Source organism: Dioscorea cayenensis, chromosome 7, assembly GCF_009730915.1.
Source record: "Dioscorea cayenensis subsp. rotundata cultivar TDr96_F1 chromosome 7, TDr96_F1_v2_PseudoChromosome.rev07_lg8_w22 25.fasta, whole genome shotgun sequence".
NCBI lineage: Eukaryota > Viridiplantae > Streptophyta > Magnoliopsida > Dioscoreales > Dioscoreaceae > Dioscorea > Dioscorea cayenensis.
This window is the reverse complement of record NC_052477.1, coordinates 1108179-1133893: the sequence shown is the minus strand read 5'-3', so window position 1 is coordinate 1133893 and position 25715 is coordinate 1108179. Positions and strand designations below refer to the sequence as shown.

The window sequence follows — 25715 nt, the reverse complement described above, 5'->3', positions numbered from 1 at the left end:
GGCTATTTTATATTTTGTCAGTGTAACCAGAAAAGCTTCAGCGCTTCCATGTGCTGATAAATATTGAAATTTTTTATGTTATTAATAATGTTATACAAGTGATGTTATTACTTTATTCATCTCTCATAATTAAACATTTATGATAAATAGCTCACACGGTTGTTGTTGTTGTCTACAGCTTGAAATTATGTAAAAACTATATATGAACCTAATTAAGTATATTGACCACAAAAAAAATTATAATTATGCAATTTGTTTTAGTATTTTAATAATAGTTTCATATTAGATTTTCATACTTCAGAGAATAGGCTTTGAATACATTATTAGACTTTAGAGTAAAATAAACCGACAATCATGAATCCTAATTTAGTAAAAAAAAATTATTATTTTATTTTATTTTATTTTTTACAAAATATGGGAAAAAATTCTCCATGCCCTAATCCCTATACCACACACAAAAATAAATAAATAAATAAATAAAATATTTTTCTCAATTTTTAATTTTTCTATAAAAATCAAATTCCTATAACTATAGTCCTTTCTCCTTGGCAATATAAATCGACAACGTCTCCTCAAATAAATTAATGATCAACTCATCAAATATAGGAGGTATGTGCATTAAATTATCATTAAACACATTAAATCTATTTAGTAAACACATTTTACTAAAATTATTTTCTTTTTTACTTAGTGATATAAACAAAGTTTACCATATATATATATATATATTGACAGATAGATGACAAATGCTTCTCATTTAAGAGAAGTCGGAGACATAACATAAGACGTGAAGTTAATACCTCATACAACACATTTATACCCACACTTTACTTGGGCTTTAGGGTTTAATCTCGGTCTTTTTGAAACAAACACCCCATGGAAAAAAATTTAGTGCCAATAGATCAAGAAGTTATTGAAAAGATAAACTTATAACCAATTCATTATTAATAACTAACGATTTTTTCTTCAGATCAGCAACATCGCCTATCAAATTAAATTGCCAATACCAACTTAAATCTATTTTTGATAAAGTTATATATATAACAAAACATAAGTATATATCATTAGTAACTTAAAAAAAACATACCGGGAGTTAAAGTGAGCTTAGTGATTGTGCCAACACCACCATCACCTTCAATAAGCTCAAGACTTGCAATTTGTTCCGAACAAAGCGTAGGAATTAATTCATGATCAAGAATAGCTGCCTTCCATAAACGCTCTGGTGCAACTGAGCTTCTTGTTTCATGAGTAAAGCTCCCTGCCACCATTTTTCTATTAATTTTAACTAAACAAAAAAAACTAATTAAGATGACGAAGAAGAAGAGAGTAAGTGATGAGGAACTATATTGATGTGATGGTATTAGGAAATGAGTTAGATCAGCCAATTTATAGACTTTGAGATCAAGTGATTAGTGTTTTAAAATATTGCTTAATTAGTTAATTAAGTTTAATTAAGGAAACAGCAAGTGGGGGTTGCAAGTGAGAACGCTTCAAAGGAAGTGGCCATAGAGATATGGACAATAACGTGGCAGAGCAAGTTGGTGGTTGAATGGTCAATGACGTTATTTAATAAATGGCCATAAATATTGGATAAGTATTTGTTTGTTTGTTTGTGTAGAATAAAAATCAGGAATTATGTTTAGGTGTATATATGTATTTTGTTTTTTCTTTGGATCATTAATAGATTGAATGTTTTAAAATGATTATTTTACCCCTTTCCATATATTTAAGTAGGAAATTGCATATATATATATATATATATAATTCAAAATTTTAAAATAATTGTTTTATGTGAGAAAAAAATCAAAAATCATTTTTAATAACTGAAAATTTTTAAAAATAATAATTTAACCTATATATATATGAGTCAATATTCAATTGAAATGTTTTAAATGATTGTTTTACACTCATATCCTTAAATCTACCATATTGTTTCAATTCATTTGTGTATATACTCACTAGTTAAAGATAATAATTTATAGATATAATTTTTAGAGGGTTATGTATAAAATTTTGCACACTCTTTAAGGGTATAAATGTAAAATTCTCATGGTCAATTAGGGTTTGAATATAACACATTAAATAGGAGAATATGTTAATCACTTGACATGGACTTGATGGATAAGGTTTTTTTTTTTTTTTATTATTTATTATTTATTATTTCTTTGACTAAATGGTTTGTATTTTTCTTTTTAGGAGTTTTGTGTACCCATTGGAGTTTTTCTCATGGTGTTTTTATAACAATTCAATTATATATATGCTTGAAATGTTTTATATTATTAGTTGTGAATTTAATAATTTTTATTGACCAATTCCTTGCTTAAGTGTTATATTAAGTTTTAAAGGTTAGGTATGCTGGTATAGACTAATACAAGTAACACTTGTTCAAAAATCTTAGCTTAGAAGCATGTATATAATTTATATGATTTGATTTGATAAGTTAAATTATTTGGTTAGAATTCAGCAAAGTCAACAATCAATAATCAAAGGGCAACGAATTTTTTTTGTAATGTTGATTTTCTTATTTTGAGTCAATTTTGAATATTTTTAATCCCATGAAATTTAGTTTCTAGAAAGCTAGCTAGCCCATTTCCTTTTCTTTTGATTTTTTTTCTCCTTTTATTATTTTAAATATTTAAGATTCTTTTGAGATATAAAGGTTTTTTTCTTTTGAAATGCAACAAGTAAATGCCTTTTCCTTTTGTTACTTTTCACCCTTTTTTTTTAAGAAAAAATGTCTATTTTTCAATAATAATAATAAATTTATGCGGGGAGTAACAATAAGTCCCTCCAACTCTTTGCAATTCCCAAAAAATAATTTAAATTTATTAAGTCTTAAAACATTCCGAATTTTAAAACTTCTACTTCATTATAAGATTATCCTTAGGGGTTGTTTGGTTCGTGATAATGACATATTACCACGTAACGAGATTACCATGATAATATTAGTGAAAATGTTATATGGTTGGGAATATTGCGGTAATTTAATATAATCATGTTTGGTTGGAAACTCTTATTACCGGGAATAGTTCATTACTGTGTTTGATTGTCATGGTAATCAATTTGTTAAAATATAAAAAGTTATAAGATTACCATGGTAATACAAGATAGAAATCAAATTTGGTGGTAATAGGATTACCACTTTTTTGATAATATTTATAAGTTAGTAATATGATATTACCATCCACATTACCACCTGTGCAATGCCAGACATGATAATATTTTTATATTACCACGTAACACGTGGTAATCTTTCTACGTTACCGCGAATCAAAACCCTTACCTTATTCCTTTGTGAGAGTGTGCTTGAATTGTCACACTTGTTGTTGAGTGCGAAAGGGTGAGCTCTCTTTTTTGAGTTTGCATAAATGTGCTTGTATCTGGCATTTCTTTTAGGTCATGTCTCTTGTGTTAGAGTTTTTCTGTCCTTTTTATAATGGGAGATTATATATCTAAAAAAATTAAGGATCAATAATCTCAGGGGAAAAAATAATTAGAATCATCAATCCATTGAAAAAGTAAATCATGATCAACAATAAAAAGGAAAGAATTATTTAGCAATATCAATTCATGAAAGAAAAGATTAGGATTAAGGGAAAGAATTAATTAGCATTGTTAATCCAAGAAAAATTAAATAAGGTGATTGACTTTGTTATTATCCAAAATTGGTGCCCGAATAAAAATATAGAATAAATCAAGGAAATCACATGAATAAGTTTGGGTGTATGAGATGGGATTGAATTAGCCCTTCACATATCCAACATTTATTTTTCACACTTGTCTTGTTTTTTTTTACTTAGTCCAAGATGGATGAAGAGAAAAGAGCAGCAGAGTAATTATTGTTGGGTCCAGCCCATTTGTTAGGTTAGCCCATGGTTAATAATAATATGAAGCTAGGTCAATAGTGGAGAAGATGGAGGGCAAGAAGGTAACTTCACAAGGTGAAATTATTTCTCATTCTTTGGGAATGAGGATGGGTCATGCTAGAGGGGGTTCCTTTTCATTGAGAAAGAGAGAGAGAGAGAGAGAGAGAGAGGGAAAAAGAAGAAGAGAGGGTATTTCACTGTTAGTGAACAGTAACATTGCTACAGTAATTTCCGCAGTTTTTCACTGTTTCGAAATATCGTCCAAACCCCCAACAAGTGGTATCAGAGAGATCAGGGTGGTTAGGGATTATTTGTTGTGAATCGAGATGGCCGAGCAAGCTTCATGTGGGATGATAAAGTTAACCCAATCGAATTATTCGATTTGGAAGCGTCAAAGATGCAAGACTTACTCATTGTAAAAGACTTGTACATGCCGGTGATGGGCAAAGAAAAACCGGAGAAGGTGAGTTATGGTGAATGGGAAATTTTACATCTAAAAGCTACCGCAACGATTCGGCAATGGGTGGATGTAAACATCTTTTATCACATTTCCGAAGAAGTGAAGGCCGATGCACTCGGAAAAAGTTAGAAGGCATGTATGAAAAAGAGCACCTCCGAGGAACAAGGCCTCAATCATTCGAAGGCTAGTAAATTTGAAAGTACTGAGATGGAAGAAGTACGGCAGAGCATACTAGTGACTTCGGGGCTTAGTGAACCAATTGACATCTATGAAGATGACTCTTGAAGATGAGTTGCAAGCATTGCTACTCCTAAGCTCCTGCAGGATAGTTGGGAAACTTTGGTGGTATCTCCGAGCACTTGACACTGGGGTGGAAAGCTAACCATGGAAATGGTTAAGGAAAGTCTCTTGAGCGAAGAGGCTAGGAGGAAGGAGAAAGGTGAAACTTCCTCGGGTGTTCTTGTTTCAGAAAAGCCAGAAGGTCGTGGTAGAAGCAAGAGCAGGCATCCTCATGGTTACGGCAACAAAGACACATCCAGAGGTAGATCGAAGAATAGGAAAAACATCAAGTGCTTTCATTGTAACAAGATGGGCCACATGAAGAGGGAGTGCAGGCTCCTAAAAAGAAAGCAGAGTGGTGGAAGTAAAGAGGAGAAGAAGACTAATACAGTAGCCACAGATGGTGACATTAGTGTCATTTGTGATGATGATTGTATTAATCTTGTTAGCCAAGAGAGTGACTGGGTGTTTGATTCAGGAGCTTCATTCCATGTCACTCCCCATGGTAACTTCTTTTCTACCTACTCTAGTGGTGATTTTGGAAATGTTAAAATGGGTAACAGTGGTGCATCAAAGATTGTGGGTATTGGAGACATTTGCTTGGAGACCAATCAGGGGCTCAAGCTAGTACTCAAGGATGTTAGGCATGTACCAGACATTCGCCTAAATTTGATATCCATAGGAAGACTTGATGATGATGGGTTTGTCAGTTGGTTTGGTGAAAGTAAGTGCAAGCTCACCAAAGGTTAGTGGTTGCTAGAGGGAATAAGGCAAATACACTCTATGTTATGCAAGCTAAGTTACACATAGGAGAGTTGAATGCAATTCAGAAAGATGCAAGCATTGTGCTATGGCATAGAAGACTTGGGCATGTCAGTGAGAAAGGGCTACAGCTTCTCTCCAAGAAGAATCTTCTACCGAATATGCAAGGAGCATCTCTCAAAACATGTGTGGATTGCTTAGCAGGGAAAACACATAGAGTGGCATTTCATTCCCACCCCCCATCCAGGAAATCAAATATTCTTGATTTGGTGCATCTCGATGTTTGTTCTATGCGGGACAAAAACACTTGGGGGTGGACACTATTTTGTAACCTTCATTGATGATCATTCTAGGAAGGTTTGGGCAACTGTTTTGAAGACCAAAGATCAAGTACTTGAGCGTCTTCAAGGATCTCCATGTCAAGGTTGAAAGGGAGGCAGAAAAGCAGTTGAAGGCGATGAAGCGAGATAATAGTGGTGAATACAGAGGGCCGTTTGAGGAATACTGTAGACGTCATGGCATCAGGCTTGAGAAGACTCCAGCCAAGACACCTCAGCTCAATGGTGTGGCTGAGAGAATGAACAGAACAATTGAAGAGAGGATCAGATGCATGCTCTCTCATGCAAAAGCTTCCTAAGTCCTTTTTGGGGAAGCTATGAGGGACTGCAGCTGGATATGATAAATCTTTCTCCAGCATGACTCTAGATGGTGATGTGCCGAACAGAGTGTGGACTGGGAAAGATATCTCCTACACTCATTTGAGAGTATTTGGCTGCAGGGCATTTGTTCACATTCCTAAAGATGAGAGGTCCAAGCTTGATGACAAAAGCAAAGCGAGTGCATTTTTCTTGGGTTATGGTCATGAGGAGTTTGGCTATAGATTGTGGGATCCATTTAGCAGGGAAGGTTATCGGGGAGGCAGAGATGTTGTGTTTCTAGAAGACCAAATGACTGAGCTTGATGAGCAGGGTGAAACCTCTAGTTCCTCAGTTGAGATTCACATGAGTGTTGATCCGGTTCCTTCACCTATCTGGAGTTCATCTCAAGGGGGAGATGTCCAAGAAAATGGTAATGAGATTGGTAGAAGTGAAGTTCCTCCAGGTGAAGATGTAGAGCCAATTGAAGAAATTGAAGAAGCATCTCCAACGCCACCAGTTGAGACCCAAGTGAGAAGATCGACTAGAGACCGTCATCCTTCTAGTAGATACGGTGTCAATGAATATGTTATGCTCGGGTGATGGAGGAGAGCCGAAACATATGAGGAAGCTATGCAACATGAGAAGAAGCGGGGAGTGGTTTGGAGCCATGCGGGGAGGAGATGAGTTCCTTGTGTGAGAACCACACCTATGATTTGGTGAAGCTTTCTAAGGGCAAGAAAACACTCAAGAACAAATGGGTGTACAAGTTGAAGACTGAAAGTAATAGCTCACAATCAAAGTACAAGGCAAGATTGGTTGTGAAGGGGTTCAGTCAAAAGAAAGGTATTGACTTTGAAGAAATATTTTCTCCAGTTGTGAAGATGTCATCCATCAGAGTTGTGCCAGTGAACAGTAACATCGCTACAGTAATTTCCGCAGTTTTTCACTGTTTCAAAATATCGTCCAAACCCCAACAATTATTTGGTATTTTTATTAAATATTTTAATTGATAATAGCATAGATATTTCGTCAAAAATGATAATAACATAGATACAATACAATTACTCAATTATTTTGTATTTTCTATAATTTTTTTAACCAAGTAGCTAAAATATGTGGCAGATTTTTTTAAGTATACAATGCTCCCCGTTGATCAATCACTCAATTTATAAATGTATAAAAACTTAATAAAAATTAAAACTTCCTCAAATTTGATCAACGAATGTTCCAATGGTTGCTTGGCTTATTGTATTGAGTCTTTTACGTCACATCTGAACCGTCTTTAACTTAAATCTTAAATTGGGGTTCTTGTCGCCTACTGTTAAAAAAAATCACAAGATAACTTTGCCTTAAAAACCAGTCACAATCTTCAATTCTCCATAAAAAAAACACAAGTCTGAAAATGAAATTCTCTTTCAATTCTAACAAATTTTCTTGATGATCATGAACTTGAAATCATTGCGAGGACCAACATTTTCAAATTCTCACCATAAATCATGAAAGGGAAAAAAAATCTCAAAGTTGTTAAAATATTTATTTCAATACAAGTAAAGTAAATAAACCTCCAAATTTATTAAGGAAAATAAAACATCTATATATATTGAATAGGGAGAGACAGATTACATGGTAATAACTACTATAAAAGTAATAAAAATAAGAACTAGCAGGAATATGGAGAGGGCACACCAGCCACTAGATCGAAATGATATATAAAGTGGGATTAATACATAAGAAATTCATACTACATTTAATTCCCCAACTTCAATAGTTTTATGTTCAAATAAAATTTCTGCAATTAAAATAGTATCTCATGAATTTGATTCTGAATTATATATAATGTCTGAATTCCATTAATAGCATCTAACACATCACCTTTCTTTTCTCTTTATGAACAAATCTCATCATTCATATAATCACATAAGTGTCTGAATTCAATTAGCTGTAGTACTAATGAATGTACCTTTAATTACTTGTCTTTCTCCACATAAAACATATGCCACACACTTTTCTTCTTGCAGAGAGATTCTTGAAGAGTGGATACCTTTTCTCTTAAATAAAGCAAAGAACCAAAAAGAAAAATTTTATTATCAATTGGTCGGCTGGGATATTCCATCTGCAAGCCAATCATTCATTCATGGCCCCATGCAAAAGCAAATTCCCTTTGATCCTCTTTGTAGACACACCTCTTTCTCATCCTCTCCTCCAAGAGATATGACAATGACTTTGGTGCACTTCTTTTTTCCTTTCTAAAATTCCTTTCCCTCCAATACATATATACCCATCTTCTTCTCATTGATCCCAAACCCTTCAGATTTCAGAAGAAACAATTATGGTTCCGGAAGTACTAGAGGTGTGCTTTTATATGTATATGCTTTTGCTGAGTAATGTATTAGTTTTCGCTCATCATTCTTGTGATTTGATCGAATTAATGATTGTTATCTGCAGAAAGCTAGAGTGATGGAGTTACAAGTCCGTATGGACTGTAATGGTTGTGTTCAGAAAATCAAGAAGGCGATGCACAACATTGATGGTACTATTTCTTTCCATGCATACATGTAACTAAATATTAGAATAACTAATAATCCCACATCGATTAATTTAAAAAATATATATTTGAATATATATATATATATATGCTTAAGTTTCTCATCCTATCAGTTTAAGCTTTTAGTTGAATTTGATATAGTATCATAGCTTGATTTGTTTACGTAAATAATACATCTAACATTAATTCTATTTTGATGAATGTATGTCTTCAGGTGTGTATGATGTATATATTGATTTTCCACAGCAGAAGTTGACAGTGGTGGGAAGAGCAGACCCTGAGAAAATACTAAAAGCAATCAAGAAAACAAGAAAGATAGCCACAATTTGCTCCCACACTGAACCACCTGCAGAACCAGCACCACCAAACCCAGAGAATGAACCAGCTCCGGCCGAACCTGCTCCACCTCCGGCAGAGCCAGAGCCTCCGAAAGAAGCTCCTCCGGCAGCACCGGCCGAAGAGAAGAAAGAAGAAGTTAAACCTTCAGCAGAAGCTGAAGCAACCTCAGCTGAACCTAAAGATGTAGAAGAGGTTCATATGGTGCATTATTATCCACAGAATGGTCCATACTATGTGAGTCATGGATACAACAGTACTTATAGAGCACCAGTTTATGTATCAGGGTATGGATTTGGAAGACCAGTGGGAAGAGATTTCATCAGAGTAATGAGTGGAAGTGAAGCTTATGCTGCTGCTGCTGCTGATGATCATTATTATTATGCTAGGAATTACCACAGTGGTGATCATGGAAACAATATTACTTCTGTTTTCAGTGATGAGAATCCTAATGCTTGTGCAATAGTTTAATTAGGCAAGAGATTAATTATTAATTAAGGTGTAAGAATGGTAAAAGGAAGTTGTGATGCATGGTGAAGTGTTGTAGATTTATGAGAGTGGTGATATATATATATATATATATATATATGGTTTTGTGGAATTGGAGGGAAGAGAATCGGATGCTGCATAATTGAAATTCTTCACCGAAAGTAATCAAATTATTATTATTATTATTATTTAATAAAGTGGACAAATAACTCATCATATTGATGGGAAAAAAAAAATCCTACTACCCTTTTATTGTAAATGTGGTATCAAATTATATTTTTGTAATAAAATAAAATAAAATATTACAATTTTTAATCCAATTCACATATATATATATATATATATATATATATAATAAGATATAGTAGAAACGTCAATCATCGATAACATTTGCAAACGATGATACAAAAAAAAGCGAGAGGTCATGGGTTCAAATCCCTCCTCCGATAATACTGTTTGTCGTCTATTATTTTAAAAAAAAAAAGTATAGAGACACAGAATCGGATCCTCCATTTACTTTCTTAATAAAGAAAATATTGGGAACATATATGACCTCGGATCTAGCACTATATGTTAGGTATTGATTTGGTGGTTTCAGTTTGATAAATATCATTTGTCATCTAGATGGCTTAATGTTTTAATTTTTTTTTTAATTTCTCTTTCTATAATCTAATATCCTAATCATTGTTATTGGTGCTTAAGATTGATTTATATATACATATTTGTTTTGTTTTGTTTTCTTTTAATATTGTTGTGGGTTATTCACTCTCTTAAAAAAAATTAATTAAATTAATTATATAACCGGAATAACAAGATTTGATGGCATTCACTCTCACTCACTCAATCTATCTGAGTAAAAAATTATCGGTTTTATATTCAATTAGGATAAACTCTAGTTACTCTACACATGTGGATGAATAAGAGAAGTATTCAATAAAGTAAAATAAAAAATAAAAAATAAATAGAAAATTCAGAGAAGTAAATGATCAGAATGAAATTTTCTTTTACACAGTTAGTTTATTTCAAGCTACTAATTAATGTTTGTTTGGCTTTGTCAACTACCTACATAATCTCCTTTGTTTATGGATTTAATATTATTTATTTATTTATTTACACCCCTCTACTTAAATTATATTTTATTTTTCATTAAAAAAAATATATGATATTTGTTGAGCTTGTAGTTGTGCTCTACACTTACGCACAACCTTTCTATTTGTCAAAAAAAAAAAATTATTTATGATAACAATAAGTTTGATTTGATATCTAATTATTTATTTTTCATAAATAATCAGTTTTCATTTTAATTATCCACATACTAATTAAATTCTTACCACCTTACTCATCTTTTTCATCCATAAAATTAACCGATTCCCAGTTTAACCACAAATAATATAATTTCTAATTAACACTTACTTTTTGTCCAACTAATTCAGCAACAATTACACTATTAATTTCACTTATCGTTCATGCAAATAAATTAAGAAAAATCATCACTTCTAAATAATATATATATTCTATTCTAATCCACGAATTTCTTCTCTCTTAGCTTAATCAGTTATTGTTTTTTTCCCCATAACCCTTTAAAATCTTAATAATTCATTGCATGCATTCATCCACAGATTTTTCTCAACAATTTTTCAAAATAGATTCTTCCCAAACAATAACTCAAGATTCAAATAAACAAAACAAATAATTAAAAATAAAAACATAATTCTACCCTTTAAAACCCCCATCCTCCTCCTCCTTCATCATCATTCCATTTTGATAGATATTAAAAAAAAAAAAAAAATCTGAATTAATGGGAGACATAAGACTACCATACAAAGTGACCACCCCAAACATTGCACCACCCTCTCCATGCACTCCAAAGAGCATCAAGAGGAGTTCAACAACCTCAAAAAAGTTCTTATGGTTCTTGGCTTCTCCGGCCTCACCGCCGCCGGAGAAGTTAAGCATTCATCGTCTTTCTTCATCATCTTCAACCAGCAGCTGTTTTTACACACCTCGAGCAACAACTTCAACAACACTAGACACATCATTCTCTAGAAAACTCGACTTCGATGATGAAGAAGACGATGATGATGTTGTTGGTGTTGCCATTGAATCCAAGAAAACCAATGGTTTATCTCTTTGGGAGAAAAAGATTCAGTTTTTCAACTCTTTGAACTCAGTTTTGAGCATGAAAGGGAGGAAGATGATTGAGACAATGAAGAAGAAGTTCTTGATTATTTCAAAAGAAAATATTGTGAATAATAATAAGTCTTGTGATCAAGTTTGGTATCAGAAAGAAGTGAAAGGAATAAGGTGTAAACCAATGAGTGATGCATCTTTTCGATTCACCGGAAAGTCGCCGGCGGTGATCAAGTTTCCGGCGGTGGTGGCGGTGGAGGAAGATAAGCATGCATTTTAAGTTTTTGATATGGCCATGAATTTTCATTGCAAATTTCTGGCTTGCTTTTCAGTTGTGATTTAATTATAAATAAATTTATTAAGTAGATTTATTGTAATGGTTGATAATTAGTATCAATCATTTGAAAAGTGTGTTTATTTTATAATAACTTGTAATTAATTTGTGTTCTTTGTTTGTTTATTTCCTTCTTTTTTTATTCAAAGTAGAAATTAATGATTTTCAAAGTTTTAGTTTGTGTTTGGTTTTTACTATTTATTTATTTATTTTGGATTTTTCTGTAATTAATGATTATAATTTAAATATAAAATAAAACTAAGATTAATTAAAACACATCAAGTTTACTTACTTTTATTTGAAATTTTTATATTACATGATATTCACAGGTCAAACATATCAAGTTTGATTTGATTACTTGAAAAATAATTAAAAAAAATAATTCTAGATTAATAAAAATAATTAAATATTAATTAATTAATCTATAATTAGAAAACTCACGGATCCAAAGCTTTGCTTTTCTTTGCTTTCAAAAAAATTGAATCAATTATTTAAATAAATAATTAAAAAAAGAGAAGAAAAAAAAACACAAGAAAAAAGAGTCAGAGCGAAGCAAGAAACCATCGAAAAGGAATAAAAAAACCGTTTTTTTTCTCTATTTCTCTTCTCGAATTCTGGGGATTTGCTTCGATTCGATGTCGTCGGATCATCAGCAGTATGTAAAGATGCAATCGGAGCCGGCGATGGCGTCGTCGACCTCGTTCAGGAGCCAGCAGGCTGAGAAGGAGTGGATTTTCGATGAACTCCCCAAGGCCACCATCGTTTCCGTCTCCCGGCCCGATGCCAGCGACATTAGCCCCATGCTTCTCTCCTACACCATCGAATTTCAATACAATCAGGTCTCTGATTTCTTTGGTTTGCTGGATTGTAGATTTTTGATCTCTGATTGGATTGGCGGTTTGTGTATTTTGAGAATCCTGCGGGTTGGGTTGGATTGCGGATGGGTTTTGATTGCATTGGCTGCTCATTGTGGTTTGATTTGGTGATTTTGATTAAAAAGAGAGCATTTTGGTGTTTTTACTTGCTGTTAGTTTTTGATTTTTGTGGTGCAGTGATGAACTTATGAGTTTGGGATTGGAGAAGAGTTTCTATATTTAGATTTTGGCATGCCTTTTTATTTGATTTGAACTACATGGATCGCTAGTATTCTTTTCCCAATTTGTAGCTTGCATTTTCTTATTCTTTGTTTTATTTGAATTGCAATGGTCTATTGTGAGTTCAAAAGAGCTTGAATTGTGAGTGGTTATTGTATTAAGAATTGGATAATGAAAGAAAGAGGATTTTTGAAATGTGGAACGCTTGAAAGGGCTTCAAAATTTTGTATGTTGTGTGATAGTGGTAATTTGCTCAGCTTTTCGGTGTGGAAGACGCTGAGTCGATTGGTGGTTTTGAAGTTTAGGTTATTTCTAGCAGAAAAAAAAACAGTGAAAGCTGATTGTAGGCTTTTTACGATGACAAGACTATTTTTTTTTGTAATGATTATTGATAAACAGTGCCTCAATAATGTGTTTTTTATTTGGTGTCTTTCTCATGGCAGTTTAAATGGCGTTTAGTAAAGAAAGCATCCCAAGTTTTCTATCTTCATTTTGCATTGAAGAAAAGGGCAATCATTGAAGAACTTCATGAAAAACAAGAGCAGGTACTTTTTTTTTTTTTAATTTTATCTTGATTTACCTGTAAACAGTATTATTTAGATAGTTTACTTTTTGAACTCCTTTTGTATCTGTTTGCAATTTTTTAGTATTAAACTATTTGTCCGTGGCTGAAATTTATATTACTCATACTGTGTACTGAAGAAATAAGTTTATGTCTGACATATTTTAGAAGTTCACTCCATTTGGTTGACTTATTATGTAACAATGTTCTCCTATTTCATATAAAACTTATTGTAAAATATGTTGCCTAATTTTCTTAAAAATCTATGCAGGAATCCATAATTTTAACAAACTGTCAGTCTTCAACATTTGATTTCCAAATCAGCTCACCTTAATTGTCCTTTTCTTGTGCTCTTTTGTCCTTTATTGTTACATGCATTTGGTTGTTTCCTGTTAGCCATCCTTTGATGAGGATATGTATAGATGTGGATATGAAGGGGTGTTTTGTTTGAGTGATACGGGAATGTGGATTATACTGTTTATGTTTAGTTTGATGGATTAAGATAGGGAGGAATATAAGGCAAGTCATGAAAATGGATGGAGAGCCTGGGGAGAGATGGACAAAAATTCTAAGACGAGTTAAACGAAAAAAATATCAAGAGGAGGGCCATCATGCCATATTTGTGACTAGTGAAATACATGATACATGTGGAATGAGTTCATAATTGTAATTAAAGTTGTCCTATAATTTACTAATCTCAAGGCAACTGAAGTATGGTACTATAGTCCTCCTTTTAGTATTTTCTTGGAGGAGTTCCCTTTAGAATTTTTGGCCCCTGGAATGGTTATCTTTATACTTCTCCAAACACACTAGCACAGATGACCAAATTCGCATCCACCCACATCTTATTCACACCTTGTTTTGGAAACACCCATTAAGAAAGTGCATTTCCTTGTCAAATTTCTCTCTCATTGGCTGTATTGCCAAAGGCTTCGAGGTTTCTTTTTAGGAACTCAAGAGTCCCCAAGTTTAGATTCTTATTAGGTAATCTTACGTTGTGTAAGTGAGGATTTTTGGATTAGGGGATGGCGACATAGATGCTTTATGGCTCTAAGGAGGTCAAAATCATGAATAGTCAATGGATTCAGTTAATGCATACACGAAATTGTTCATGCTTCCTATTTCCCAATTTCAATGTTCTTTTGTTTCAAAGGAGAGACCAAATAGGTTTAAGTGAAGACAATAGTTAATATGGTTATTCTGAGTTCAAACAAGAAATCAGAACATGTTATTGAGGACCATGTAATTTGTAAAAAACTTGATATTGCAATTCTGTGTTTGCATGAAGCATTGGCATTCACTTGGTTCAGACACATCAAACTTTGGCTATGTAAACACGTGACTTTTGAGGAAAGGACTAGAATGGTTGAGGATGGAAACTGATTCTTTTCTTTCTGATTTATTGTTTTTTCTGTATGTTTTTGAGGAAATTTTTCATTATATGATAAAAGTATGCCTGTTGCTCCTATTTTTAACTCAACTTTACAATTCACTTATTTAAGCTTAACACAAAAGTCTTGCACCATTTTCATGTAAGGTTAAAGAGTGGCTTCAAAATCTTGGGCTGGGGGATCATACACCCATTGTGCAAGATGAAGATGAAGCTGATGATGAGACTGTTCCTCTACCGCATGAGGAAAACTCTTCAGCAAGAAATAGGTGAGTTTGTGAGTTTCCTCATTATCCTTTTCTGCAGTTGGACAGAAAGCACACTGTACTTTATTTCAGAGCAGCAATATTTACAGGCTTATGTGAGTCGACCCCCATATAAAAAAAAAAAAAAAGGCCTGTGGCCCAACAGTTTCTTACTCAGGTTGTACACACGGAAGCTTTTGAATTCATTTTCCTAGGATAATGCTTGCCATTATAAAGTATGAGAGATGATGACTTCTGGCGAAATTCATTAAAAGCTTAACATTCTTCTATTATTGACCTCACCTCATTCTTTGTGATTTCAGTGCAAATCACATACTTTAATCAAGCAGGATTATCCATGTATAGAAGAAAGTGCTTTCTAATCTAGCGTCCTAATTTTACTTTTATTTTTGGTTTAATTCCTTTGTTTCCAAGTTGTCTAATCTTAAATAATGCAGCAGTCACACTGCAGGGTCTTGGTAGTTTCTCATTTCTGGATGAGATGATTAACTTCATATAAGCTGATGGACACCAAGTTTGTGTTTTCATGACATACCTTATATGAATTTCAATACTTTGTGCAGGGATGTCCCTTCTAGTGCCGCTTTGCCTATCATTCGACCAGCTCTTGGAAGACAGCACTCTATTTCTGATAGGGCAAAGGTGGCTATGCAAGGCTACTTAAATCATTTTTTGGGAAACATGGACATTGTAAACTCTCGAGAGGTATGTGTTGCTAATGCACAATAACTGGGTTTGGGTTTCCTCTCACATTGCCATCCTAGGATCAGTCTTTTATTTTACATTATGTTCTGACACATTGGTGTCATGGTCTGGCGTTGTTATCCTTAGTGATATGATCTCAAGTTCACTGTAAATATAGCAATGTAGTAGTGGTCATTTTTTCCTCAAAAAAATTTAGTCTGTCCATCCTCAAGTAAATCTTTGTGAATAAGTTTTATGAATTCTACAGTATTATCTCATGGGTAGGGATGTGTTCAAATGATCCTTGGAAAAGAAAATATTTAATTAAAATTTGTAACATGCCATATATAATTTGGTTGGATAAGTTTTCAATGATATGATAATACAAGCTGCACGAGTTTTCTTTTCTTAAGTAAAGAAAAAATAATTGCAGGTATGCAAGTTCTTGGAGGTTTCTAGGTTATCATTTTTGCCTGAGTATGGTCCAAAGCTAAAAGAGGATTATGTAATGGTGAGGCATTTGCCAAAAATTCAGAAGGATGATGATGATGATAAACGATGTTGTCTATGCAGCTGGTTTAGTTGTTGTAATGGTGGCTGGCAAAAGGTATTGTACTTTTCCATCCTTATTGTTATCTTATTTGATAATGGGCTGGAAATTCTGATGAACTGTGCCAGTGCATGCCTTGTTGTTCAAAAATTATATATACACTAATTTCGCAGACAAAAATGCATTTCCAACTTCTGGTACAAATTTTGCCTGTGACTCCAGTAAACGTGCACCAATAATAACTGTTTATTGTATTCCTCTCTTTGACCGCAGATGGAACTGACGTTGTGCTGTTTTATAGGTTTGGGCAGTATTAAAACCAGGATTTGTGGCCCTGTTAGAAGATCCCTTTGATTCCAAGCTTTTAGATATAATTGTTTTTGATGTGTTACCACCTTCTGATGGAAATGGAGAAGGTCGGGTTTCACTAGCAAAAGAGACGAAAGAGAAGAATCCTTTGCGTTTTGGATTCACAGTGAGTCATTTGTTTATTTGTTTTCACTATAAACTGAACTGTTATAAGATATCCATCATTCATCTCAATATATAAAATAAATTGCAATATTGTTGCTCAACTAGCCATTTCTTTGTCAATTTTCTTGTCATTTTGATCTGTCATATGATTGCAAGTATATAAATGCACATTACTGAACACACATGAAATACTTGAAATATTTGACTGTATGTATACCTCATGTGGCATTTCTTGTATTCTCATAATTAGCTATTAAATTTTAGTTGTCTGATTTTAATGAAGATCTCATGATTTAAGTTCAATCTCTAATCAACATTCATCTAAAAAGGTCTCTTGTGGAAATCGGACGATAAAACTAAGAGTGAGGAGGAATGCTAAAGTTAAAGATTGGGTTGCTGCAATTAATGATGCTGGTTTACGGCCTCCTGAAGGCTGGTGCCATCCTCATCGATTTGGTTCTTTTGCACCTCCTAGGGGTCTGACTGAAGATGGTAGCCAGGTTCAGTGGTTCATTGATGGGCAAGCTGCTTTTGATGCAATTGCTACTTCAATTGAAGAAGCAAAATCTGAGGTACTTTCTCATTTCATTTTACCATATATTGTCTTGACATAATGTTTTTGAACTTGTCAGACAGTTGTGTGAGATTTGAATTTTGTGCAGATATTCATTACAGACTGGTGGCTGTGCCCAGAGTTGTATCTTCGGCGACCTTTTCATCTTCATGCTTCTACTCGACTTGATACGTTATTAGAAGCAAAGGCTAGGCAAGGCGTTCAGGTAGATTTTGTGATTTCTATTGCTTTCTAGTTAATGGCACTGTGTCTTTCATTTATACAATTTTATTAATGATGCTTTCAGAACTCTAGGATTACACCAAACTCCCATCTTTAGCTACTTATTTAGGTGTTTTTTTTCCCATTTCTTTGCATTTCTGCTTTCACTTGATCTGATCACTGTTAAGTTGACAGCTATTCTCTGGTTCTGAGAATCTTGGCTTCTTCTTGCTAACTGTTTAAGTGGTCTTTCATTCTGTTTTGAAATGAGACAATAATTGGATCATCTTTGGCTGTTAGTTACATGTAGAGTGATTATGTGCAGATCTACATCCTTCTATACAAGGAAGTTGCCCTTGCTTTGAAAATTAATAGTGTATATAGTAAACGAAGGCTGCTTGACATTCATGAGAACGTGAAAGTTTTGCGTTATCCCGATCATTTCTCAACCGGTGTATATTTATGGTATGGTTTTCATTCCTACTATGGGTTATTGTTTGAATATTATCTTACGATAATAAGCATCATTTGGCTGTAATTTTTTATAAAATTTACTTATATTACCTAAATCTCATAGGTCTCACCATGAAAAAATTGTAATTGTTGACCATCAAATTTGCTATCTTGGGGGTCTTGATTTGTGCTTTGGCCGTTATGATAGCTCTGCACACAATATCAGTGACTTGCCTCCTCTTGTATGGCCTGGGAAGGACTACTATAACCCCAGGTGCCTTTACATTTTCTGGACATATTTGTGGTTGTGAATGGTTGTGTGCGGTATATATTTGCTTGACTCATTTCTTTTCCATTTTATATAAGAGAATCTGAACCAAATTCGTGGGAAGACACAATGAAAGATGAACTAGATCGTGGAAAATATCCTCGCATGCCTTGGCATGATGTCCAGTGTGCCCTATGGGGACCCCCTTGTCGTGATGTCGCAAGGCATTTTGTTCAACGTTGGAATTATGCAAAGGTTTTTTCCTATGTGTTTGGTTTTTCTCCAATATTTATGTATCTTAATGTGGACCCTTCTTACATCTGTTTTCAAAATTCTAGAGAAACAAAGCTCCAAATGAAGAAACAATTCCCTTACTGATGCCTCAGCACCACATGGTGATTCCGCATTACATGGGAATAGGTAGAGAAGATGTTTCCCAGGATAGCGAGCGTGACATGGATCATGAAGAAATTAAGAGAGAGGGCTCTTTCTCTGCCCGCTCATCATGTCAAGACATTCCATTGCTTTTACCTCAAGAACCGGAAGGGATAATAACATCAAATGGAAGTGCTATGAGTGTCAATGGGTTGGAGAAGAATCATAATCTTGCTGGTCGTCCCCACAAGGCTAACCATATTCCTTCTTTCTCTTTTAGAAAGAACAAAATCAGTCAATCAGTTCCAGATATGCAGATGAAAGATTTCGTTGATGATCTTGATTTCCCATCACATGAGAGGGAATCACATTTTGATCTAATAGCACAGTCAGCTATGCAGAATACGGATAACGAGTGGTGGGAGAGACAAGAACGAGGTGATCAAGTTGTTTCTGCAGAGGAGGCTCGCCAAGTTGGCCCGCGCACACCTTGCCGTTGTCAGGTTGGTATATCTCCTGCACATTAGTTAACATTAATCTGATTTCAGGGTCTCTTATGCTCTCTTCCTTTCTCCTGGTAGTTTTCAGCTCTACTTAATCATATTTTATGTTTACATTCATCTGATTGATTATCATATATTATTTATTATTGTGGCTAGACAACATATACCTGTTTTGATTTTCTCAGCTCTGTTAATTGTTGTACAAGTTTAGTTCAAAGAAGTATGCTTTTGTTTTCATTCAGATTATAAGGAGTGTCGGTCAATGGTCTGCTGGAACTAGTCAAACTGAAGAAAGCATCCATAATGCCTACTTCTCCCTTATTGAGAAAGCAGAACACTTCATTTACATTGAGGTTGGTAATTTTTAATTTACAATAATTCTTTGTTTGTAAGGTTTGAGACAGGTTCATCCTGATGAATATCTCCTGAAATTTTCTGCTCAGTTTTATACCAGAGTCTGATGTGAGCCAAAATCCTTTAAGTCCAAGAATGAAAAAAATTTATTTGTTCATTCTTATTATAACAAACATATATTTGAACTTAAAAAAAGAAAAAGTATCTTGACCAAAGGTATCCTGCAACCCTTGTTGATGACCATCAAGGAGATTTTAATGCAACTTTCCTGAACCCCAAGAAATCTACATGTGTTGGAAGTGCACAGCCCACAGAACCTCCATTGGGTATTCACTAGATAGGATAGACATCTCCCCTGTGTTCTCCCTAATTTAAGATCTTTTTTCTTTTCTTTTCTTTCTTTCTTTCTTTTTTTCCCATTCTTAGTTCTTAAAGTACAAGTTGGCAGCTGGTCACTTCAATCTTTGCTCTCCATGCTAAAAGAATTTGGATTTGTAGTTGCCACCCCTGAAAAATAGCAAAATTACTTTCCACCCCCACTTATCAAAGAAATACCTTATACCCGCCTTTAATTTTATTTTGCTTGGCAATCCCTTGGAATAATTTTTGATGCTTCAACTTGGGTTGCAATATACGTAAATGACTTTTAAATCCAATTTTTTGTGTAAATTTTCTTTATAATGAATATCATTTGATACTAGATATATAATTAGTTTTAATGAAGAAATCATGGGTTTTTAAATTAAAAATAGAGGTATTCTTTACATATATTTCAACCCAAGTTACAACATCAAGCTTAAACCCAAAGGTAAGGAGAAGCTGCGTGCTTTGACTTATTCTCTCACTTAGTGGTATTACAAATATACTTATCTTATGAATTAAACTTAAATACCCCCAGTTATGCTCATTGTGTGTTTCTGAGTTTACCTGAGGTTCAAGAAGGACCATCTTCTGAGTTTCAATTCCAATATTTCTCTACTAAAAAATATTATGAGAATCCTATTTCTTCCTAATTGAAAACAATAATTGCTTTCTTTCAATGGTATCATAATATTTTCATTACTAATCCTGATGTTTTTTTAAATTTATAGCTGCTGCACCTTAATCCCATGCATCCAATGGCAAACGCTATGAATCACATGACAACACATGCTTAAAATCTAGTCTGATATATAACATCTAGCATGAATTTATGCAAATTCCCATTATGGTGTACATGAAAACATTGTGTTCCTTGTACGCCAGTGAGATATATTTGCATTAATTGCAATGTAAAGCCTTGTGTGTGTGTGTATATATATATACATTAGATTCCTTTTGCAGCTTTATCTTTTGCTAGATGGAGTTAGACTCATTCTGTCCCTATTGAGACATCGATAAAATTGGAACAATACTGAGTTAGTTGCATTCTCAGTATATGTGATGTAATCATGAACATAAACCTTGCACTGCTTTATGAAATATTTTATCAATTTGCATAAATGCTAGTTATTTTTTATTGAACTTCCCACTATATTGATCAGAAAACTGACTGAATTAAATTCTCTATATGGGAGTGACAGGAATATGAAGAAAACTCCTTGTCTAGTTGTGCAGAATTAATTTTGAATTCCCCTCACAAAGTTAGAAAGAAATAGACAGAATTAAATCATTTATCTTGTTTTATAATGCATATTATTGACAAACTACTTTCTCCATTGGGCGCTTTCCCAGAATCAATTTTTTATATCAGGTCTTTCAGGAGATGATGTAATACGAAACCGTGTTGTAGAAGCTTTATACAGGCGTATTATGCGAGCAGAGAAAGAGAAGAAATGTTTTAGAGTTATTGTAGTTATGCCCCTTTTACCTGGGTTTCAGGTAAATTTTTTCGAAGGCAATGTCCTTTTTGTTACTTCTTTGCTGTGTGTATAACTGAAGTTTATATTATTGCAGGGTGGTGTGGATGACAGTGGCGCGGCTTCTGTGAGGGCAATATTGCACTGGCAGTATAGAACAATCTGTAGAGGTTCTAATTCGATTTTACAGAATCTTTTTGACATAATGGGTCCCAAAGCACATGATTATATATCCTTCTATGGTCTCCGAGCTTATGGTAAACTCTATGATGGAGGCCCTGTGGCGACTAGTCAGGTGGGTCCCTGGTATTGGCAGCCTTGCTTACTTATCCAACATAACTTTTTCTCACTTAGTCTCTACTGTCAAAAGAATTGAATTATATATCCTTGCTTGTGGGGGGAATTTTCTTGCCTACATCGATTCTGGTGCATTGCTCCATGACTCTTGGATGTGTGCCATGTACTAGTGAACATTAAGATGAATAATTTAAATGTATCTTTATCGCCAAATGGTGCCTATCTTATTGCTTGGTGCAATGCACCGGGGCATAAATTCCCCTAAAGCTTCTTTGTAAAAAAAATTCCCTCAGGAAGCCTAGATAAATTCATTTGAATCTACTTTCTGAAACTCGAAAATTCCCCTAATGCTTCTTTATAAAAAATCATCCCATAACAATTTATGTTATATGTTTAAAGCATTACAGTGAAGTCTGCTGTGGTCAATCATGAGGTTTCTAGTTATTTCATATTGCCAAACCCACTTCCCTCCACCCTTGTTATTTATGTGCATCAGGCTCAGTTAGCCATATCTGTAACACCCTTTTTGGCGAATGAATGTGAAAACTTGTGCTTATTTTCAAGGATCATACAACCATGTTGATTATTTTTCTCTCAGAGATTCTGGGCCTACAGCGTTTGTTAAGTAATAAATTTATGTTTCTTTCAGGTGTATGTGCACAGCAAATTAATGATTGTTGATGATCGCATGGTATTGATTGGTTCAGCTAATATCAATGATAGGAGTTTGCTTGGATCAAGGGACTCCGAGGTATAACTTCAATAATATCATCTCATAACCATGTACTTTTTTAAGCATGGATATTCACAGGTTGTCAATTGAATTCTATGCTCCTAGGTTCTAACTATATTAGGAGCTCTTGCTCCATTTGGTGTTTGAATAAGTCTGTTGCACAGAATCATTTTTTGTAAAATTAACTCCCAAATATGTCATGATTTTATTTGAAAACTGTAAAAAGTTTTTTAAATCTAATGAACTTCAACCTTCTATGATTTTGTGTTCTTTTGGGAAATATGAAGCTTACTTGGACAAGTTATTTCACATACCATAGGGGATATATTATTATCTCATTCTGATTTGTTTTTGGCAAAATATCTCTTTTTTAGTGCATATTTAAATCTTTTACAGTGTCCTTTTTCTTGTCATAACCGGAAATTCTTTTGCTTTCCCAGATTGGTGTGCTTATTGAGGATAAAGAGTTTGTTAGTTCATTTATGAATGGAAAGCCATGGCCAGCTGGAAAATTTGCTCTTAGTCTTCGACTCTCCTTATGGTCTGAACACCTTGGCCTTCGTATGGGAGAGGTTTGTGGATATACATATATATTGCATTCTGAAAAATGTTTCTTTGTATAGCAATAGCCTCAGGAAACCCTAGTGTAATTGTGCAAATTTTAATTTAAGCATAATTTATCATTAATTAGAATGAAGAGTAAAATAAAAGCGTGGATCAAGAGAATATAGGAGGTAGGTTCCCTTGCAGGATGGCTGTATTGGGATTTTAGATAGGTAGATTGGAATCCATCGTGACAATATACCTTCTGACAAATTTGGTATTAGCTCAAGGGCTTGCATTTGCAGCTCAGAATGTCTTTGTCTCTTATATGCAGTAAAAACCAATATAACTGGTAATGTCTTTTCCTATTGCTTCAGGTCAGTGATATCAGTGATCCTATTGTTGATACCACATACAAAGAGATCTGGGTTGCGACTGCAAAGGTGAGAAATAGGGATCATTTAGTTGTTGAAACTTGAAGGAGAACTTCTTCCTTCAAACCCTGATATATGTTCATTTTAGTAGTCATTGACCATTAAAAACTCAGTCAGCTTACAGACAGCATTCATCTGAAACTATATTATTTTCTGGCCTAATCAACCATGATAATTAATCTGCTGTTAAATTAGCCCGGAGTGCATTTATTCTGTGTAGATTACTCTGACCCTCTGAATTGTTTGATGCTTTTGCAGACAAATACGATGATATACCAAGATGTCTTCTCCTGTGTTCCCAATGATCTCATCCACTCCAGGTAGGCTCAGGTCATGATTTTTCCTCCATTTATGATTCAATGCCGATATCCTGTCGTTTCTAACAATCACAATACTTCCAGGGCGGCTCTACGACAAAGCACCGCTTACTGGAAAGAGAAACTCGAGCACACAACCATTGATTTGGGCATTGCTCCTCCGAAGCTGGAATCTTATCTGGACGGAGATATTAAACAGACCGATCCATGGGAGAGACTGCAAACCGTAAAGGGTCATCTTGTTTCTTTCCCACTAGATTTCATGTGCAAGGAGGACTTGCGACCGGTTTTTAATGAAAGCGAGTACTATGCATCTCCGCAAGTATTCCACTAATCCCTTTACAATCAATAGGTATATAATTTATGGTTTTGTACAATCCCAGGTAGTAATATATGTACATTGTGTCCGGTGGACTTACATCTTGTAAATGTCTATGGGGAGGGAGGATGGACATAACACAAAGAAGATAATAAGCTCTCCTGCAAGCTTGCAGACACAGTTAGGAAATCAATGTAAAGTTAGCATTAATTTGCTGAACCACATGAATATTGATTTTTTATCCAATATCAAAATTTGAATAGAAAGGAATTTTCTCACCTGTGATCTTCTCTTTGTCATGCATATATATATATTTGTTTTGACAGGGAAATCTGCTCAGGATATTCGTAAAAGATCTAAAGATATTATTCAAGTTTTCTATTTTCCTTTTTTATTTTTAACTTTAATTTTTGTTGAAATTAGGCTGTTAATGTTGAAGCCTTTTCGTTTCTGATGGCTTCTTTTGGCATGTCTTGGAGATCAAAACAATTTCCAAAATTTAATCTTTTTGGTAGAGTTTTGTTCTTTATTTCCCTTGTATAATAACTGTATGTTCAGAGACATCTTTCAAGCTCTATGGAAGCCTTGCTCAGCATTGCCGATCACAGGCTACGGCATCATCATCAAGTATGTTACCGCTCTCATTGCTTTGTTTTTCTCATGTTTCTTCATTTTTCTTGAATCTTGTTTGTTGATGTCTGCATTGATCATTTTGATGAAGATGCCAGTGTTCATATGGTTGTGTTATTAGACTGATGGTGTTGATTGTCATTAATATGCATGAAAAGCTTTCGATTATTTGCTGCTTTTAGTTGAATACAGAAATAGTGTCTATATGCATACAATGAATTCATTTATTGCATCACAAGGTTGTTATTTTGTTAGATTGATGACGATAAGGATAAAGATAGCCTCCCACGCATCACCATCTTTTTTTTGTTAGCTTTCCAATGCATACAGGACATCAAACTATCGAAAAACCATTCCATGTTGTATTACAATTCCCATCTTGTACCGATCAGATTCTATGGAATTACATCCCATAAATATACGACAGCAGCATGAATACGAAAACATTCAAAAGCATAATCTTTAATGTTTATTTTGTTCTTTAATTGTCGTAGGTGCGGCACTCATCAGTCTCCGGATTGTCCTTGCAGTACTTCTCGAGGGGATCGGAGTTCTCCTTGAGCTTGTCACGAGCATGACTCGCAGCGGCGCTGAGCTCCTCGACTTCATCCCATGCAGCTACACACTCTCCGCTCGCAGGGTCTTCAGAACACATCTCTTCTGCATTCTTGATGCTCTCCGTGACTTTATTCGATATATTCGAAGGTGTTGTCGGGCCACTGGCGGACACCCGGCCGAGAGCAATTCGGCCGGCTTTGTACCCTGTAAAAGTCCTCCAAGAGCTGATGCTCACTTGTTTTTGTATTTCTGGTTTAGGGACAACTCCAGTTGTGAAGATGCTCATACCAGTTAGAGTAGCTGCCATTTTTTCTTTCTTTTTTTTTTTCTTGCTTTACTTTGTAGCTGTGTTTATCTGAAGTTTTAAAGAATACAAAGGGAAGAGGAGGGTGCAGTATTTCATTGAGTTTGAGTGCTTTTTTAGTACACACATTTCTTATCATTTTATCTCCCAATGAA

General features: G+C 34.3%; 3 protein-coding genes across 3 annotated transcripts; 2 read left to right on the top strand and 1 right to left on the bottom strand.

The window, feature by feature from the left end:
• The first annotated feature begins 8308 nt into the window (after window positions 1–8308).
• Window positions 8309–9484, top strand: LOC120265699 (heavy metal-associated isoprenylated plant protein 6-like). Its single transcript, XM_039273647.1, has 3 exons — window positions 8309–8355; window positions 8451–8535; window positions 8765–9484. Exons 1-3 carry the CDS (start codon window positions 8335–8337, stop codon window positions 9355–9357), a joined length of 699 nt encoding a protein of 232 aa, XP_039129581.1. The 5' UTR covers window positions 8309–8334; the 3' UTR covers window positions 9358–9484.
• Window positions 9485–12363: 2879 nt separating this feature from the next.
• LOC120264779 (phospholipase D zeta 1) lies at window positions 12364–24348 on the top strand. The gene is made up of 20 exons (XM_039272610.1): window positions 12364–12678; window positions 13377–13478; window positions 15033–15154; window positions 15715–15856; window positions 16269–16442; window positions 16687–16860; window positions 17189–17431; window positions 17522–17638; window positions 17960–18099; window positions 18212–18361; window positions 18454–18610; window positions 18694–19233; window positions 19476–19586; window positions 21301–21447; window positions 21523–21720; window positions 22372–22473; window positions 22896–23027; window positions 23376–23441; window positions 23691–23752; window positions 23834–24348. The coding sequence occupies exons 1-20, from the start codon at window positions 12475–12477 to the stop codon at window positions 24081–24083; spliced, it is 3333 nt and encodes a 1110-aa protein (XP_039128544.1). The 5' UTR covers window positions 12364–12474; the 3' UTR covers window positions 24084–24348.
• Window positions 24349–25018: 670 nt separating this feature from the next.
• On the bottom strand, window positions 25019–25640 carry LOC120264780 (calvin cycle protein CP12-1, chloroplastic). The gene has a single exon (XM_039272611.1). It carries the CDS (start codon window positions 25561–25563, stop codon window positions 25180–25182), a length of 384 nt encoding a protein of 127 aa, XP_039128545.1. The 5' UTR covers window positions 25564–25640; the 3' UTR covers window positions 25019–25179.
• Between the last annotated feature and the right edge of the window lie 75 nt (window positions 25641–25715).

Excerpts from the sequence above, each read along its gene's own strand:
- LOC120265699 (XM_039273647.1), top strand. The coding sequence starts at position 8,335 with ATGGTTCCGGAAGTACTAGAG. Across the intron at positions 8,356-8,450 it reads TGGTTCCGGAAGTACTAGAG|AAAGCTAGAGTGATGGAGTT; the intron begins GTGTGCTTTTAT and ends TGTTATCTGCAG. Across the intron at positions 8,536-8,764 it reads GGCGATGCACAACATTGATG|GTGTGTATGATGTATATATT; the intron begins GTACTATTTCTT and ends GTATGTCTTCAG.
- LOC120264779 (XM_039272610.1), top strand. The coding sequence starts at position 12,475 with ATGTCGTCGGATCATCAGCAGTATGTAAAGATGCAATCGGAGCCGGCG. Across the intron at positions 12,679-13,376 it reads TCGAATTTCAATACAATCAG|TTTAAATGGCGTTTAGTAAA; the intron begins GTCTCTGATTTC and ends TTCTCATGGCAG. Across the intron at positions 22,474-22,895 it reads TTGGATCAAGGGACTCCGAG|ATTGGTGTGCTTATTGAGGA; the intron begins GTATAACTTCAA and ends TTGCTTTCCCAG.
- LOC120264780 (XM_039272611.1), bottom strand. The coding sequence starts at position 25,563 with ATGGCAGCTACTCTAACTGGTATGAGCATCTTCACAACTGGAGTTGTC.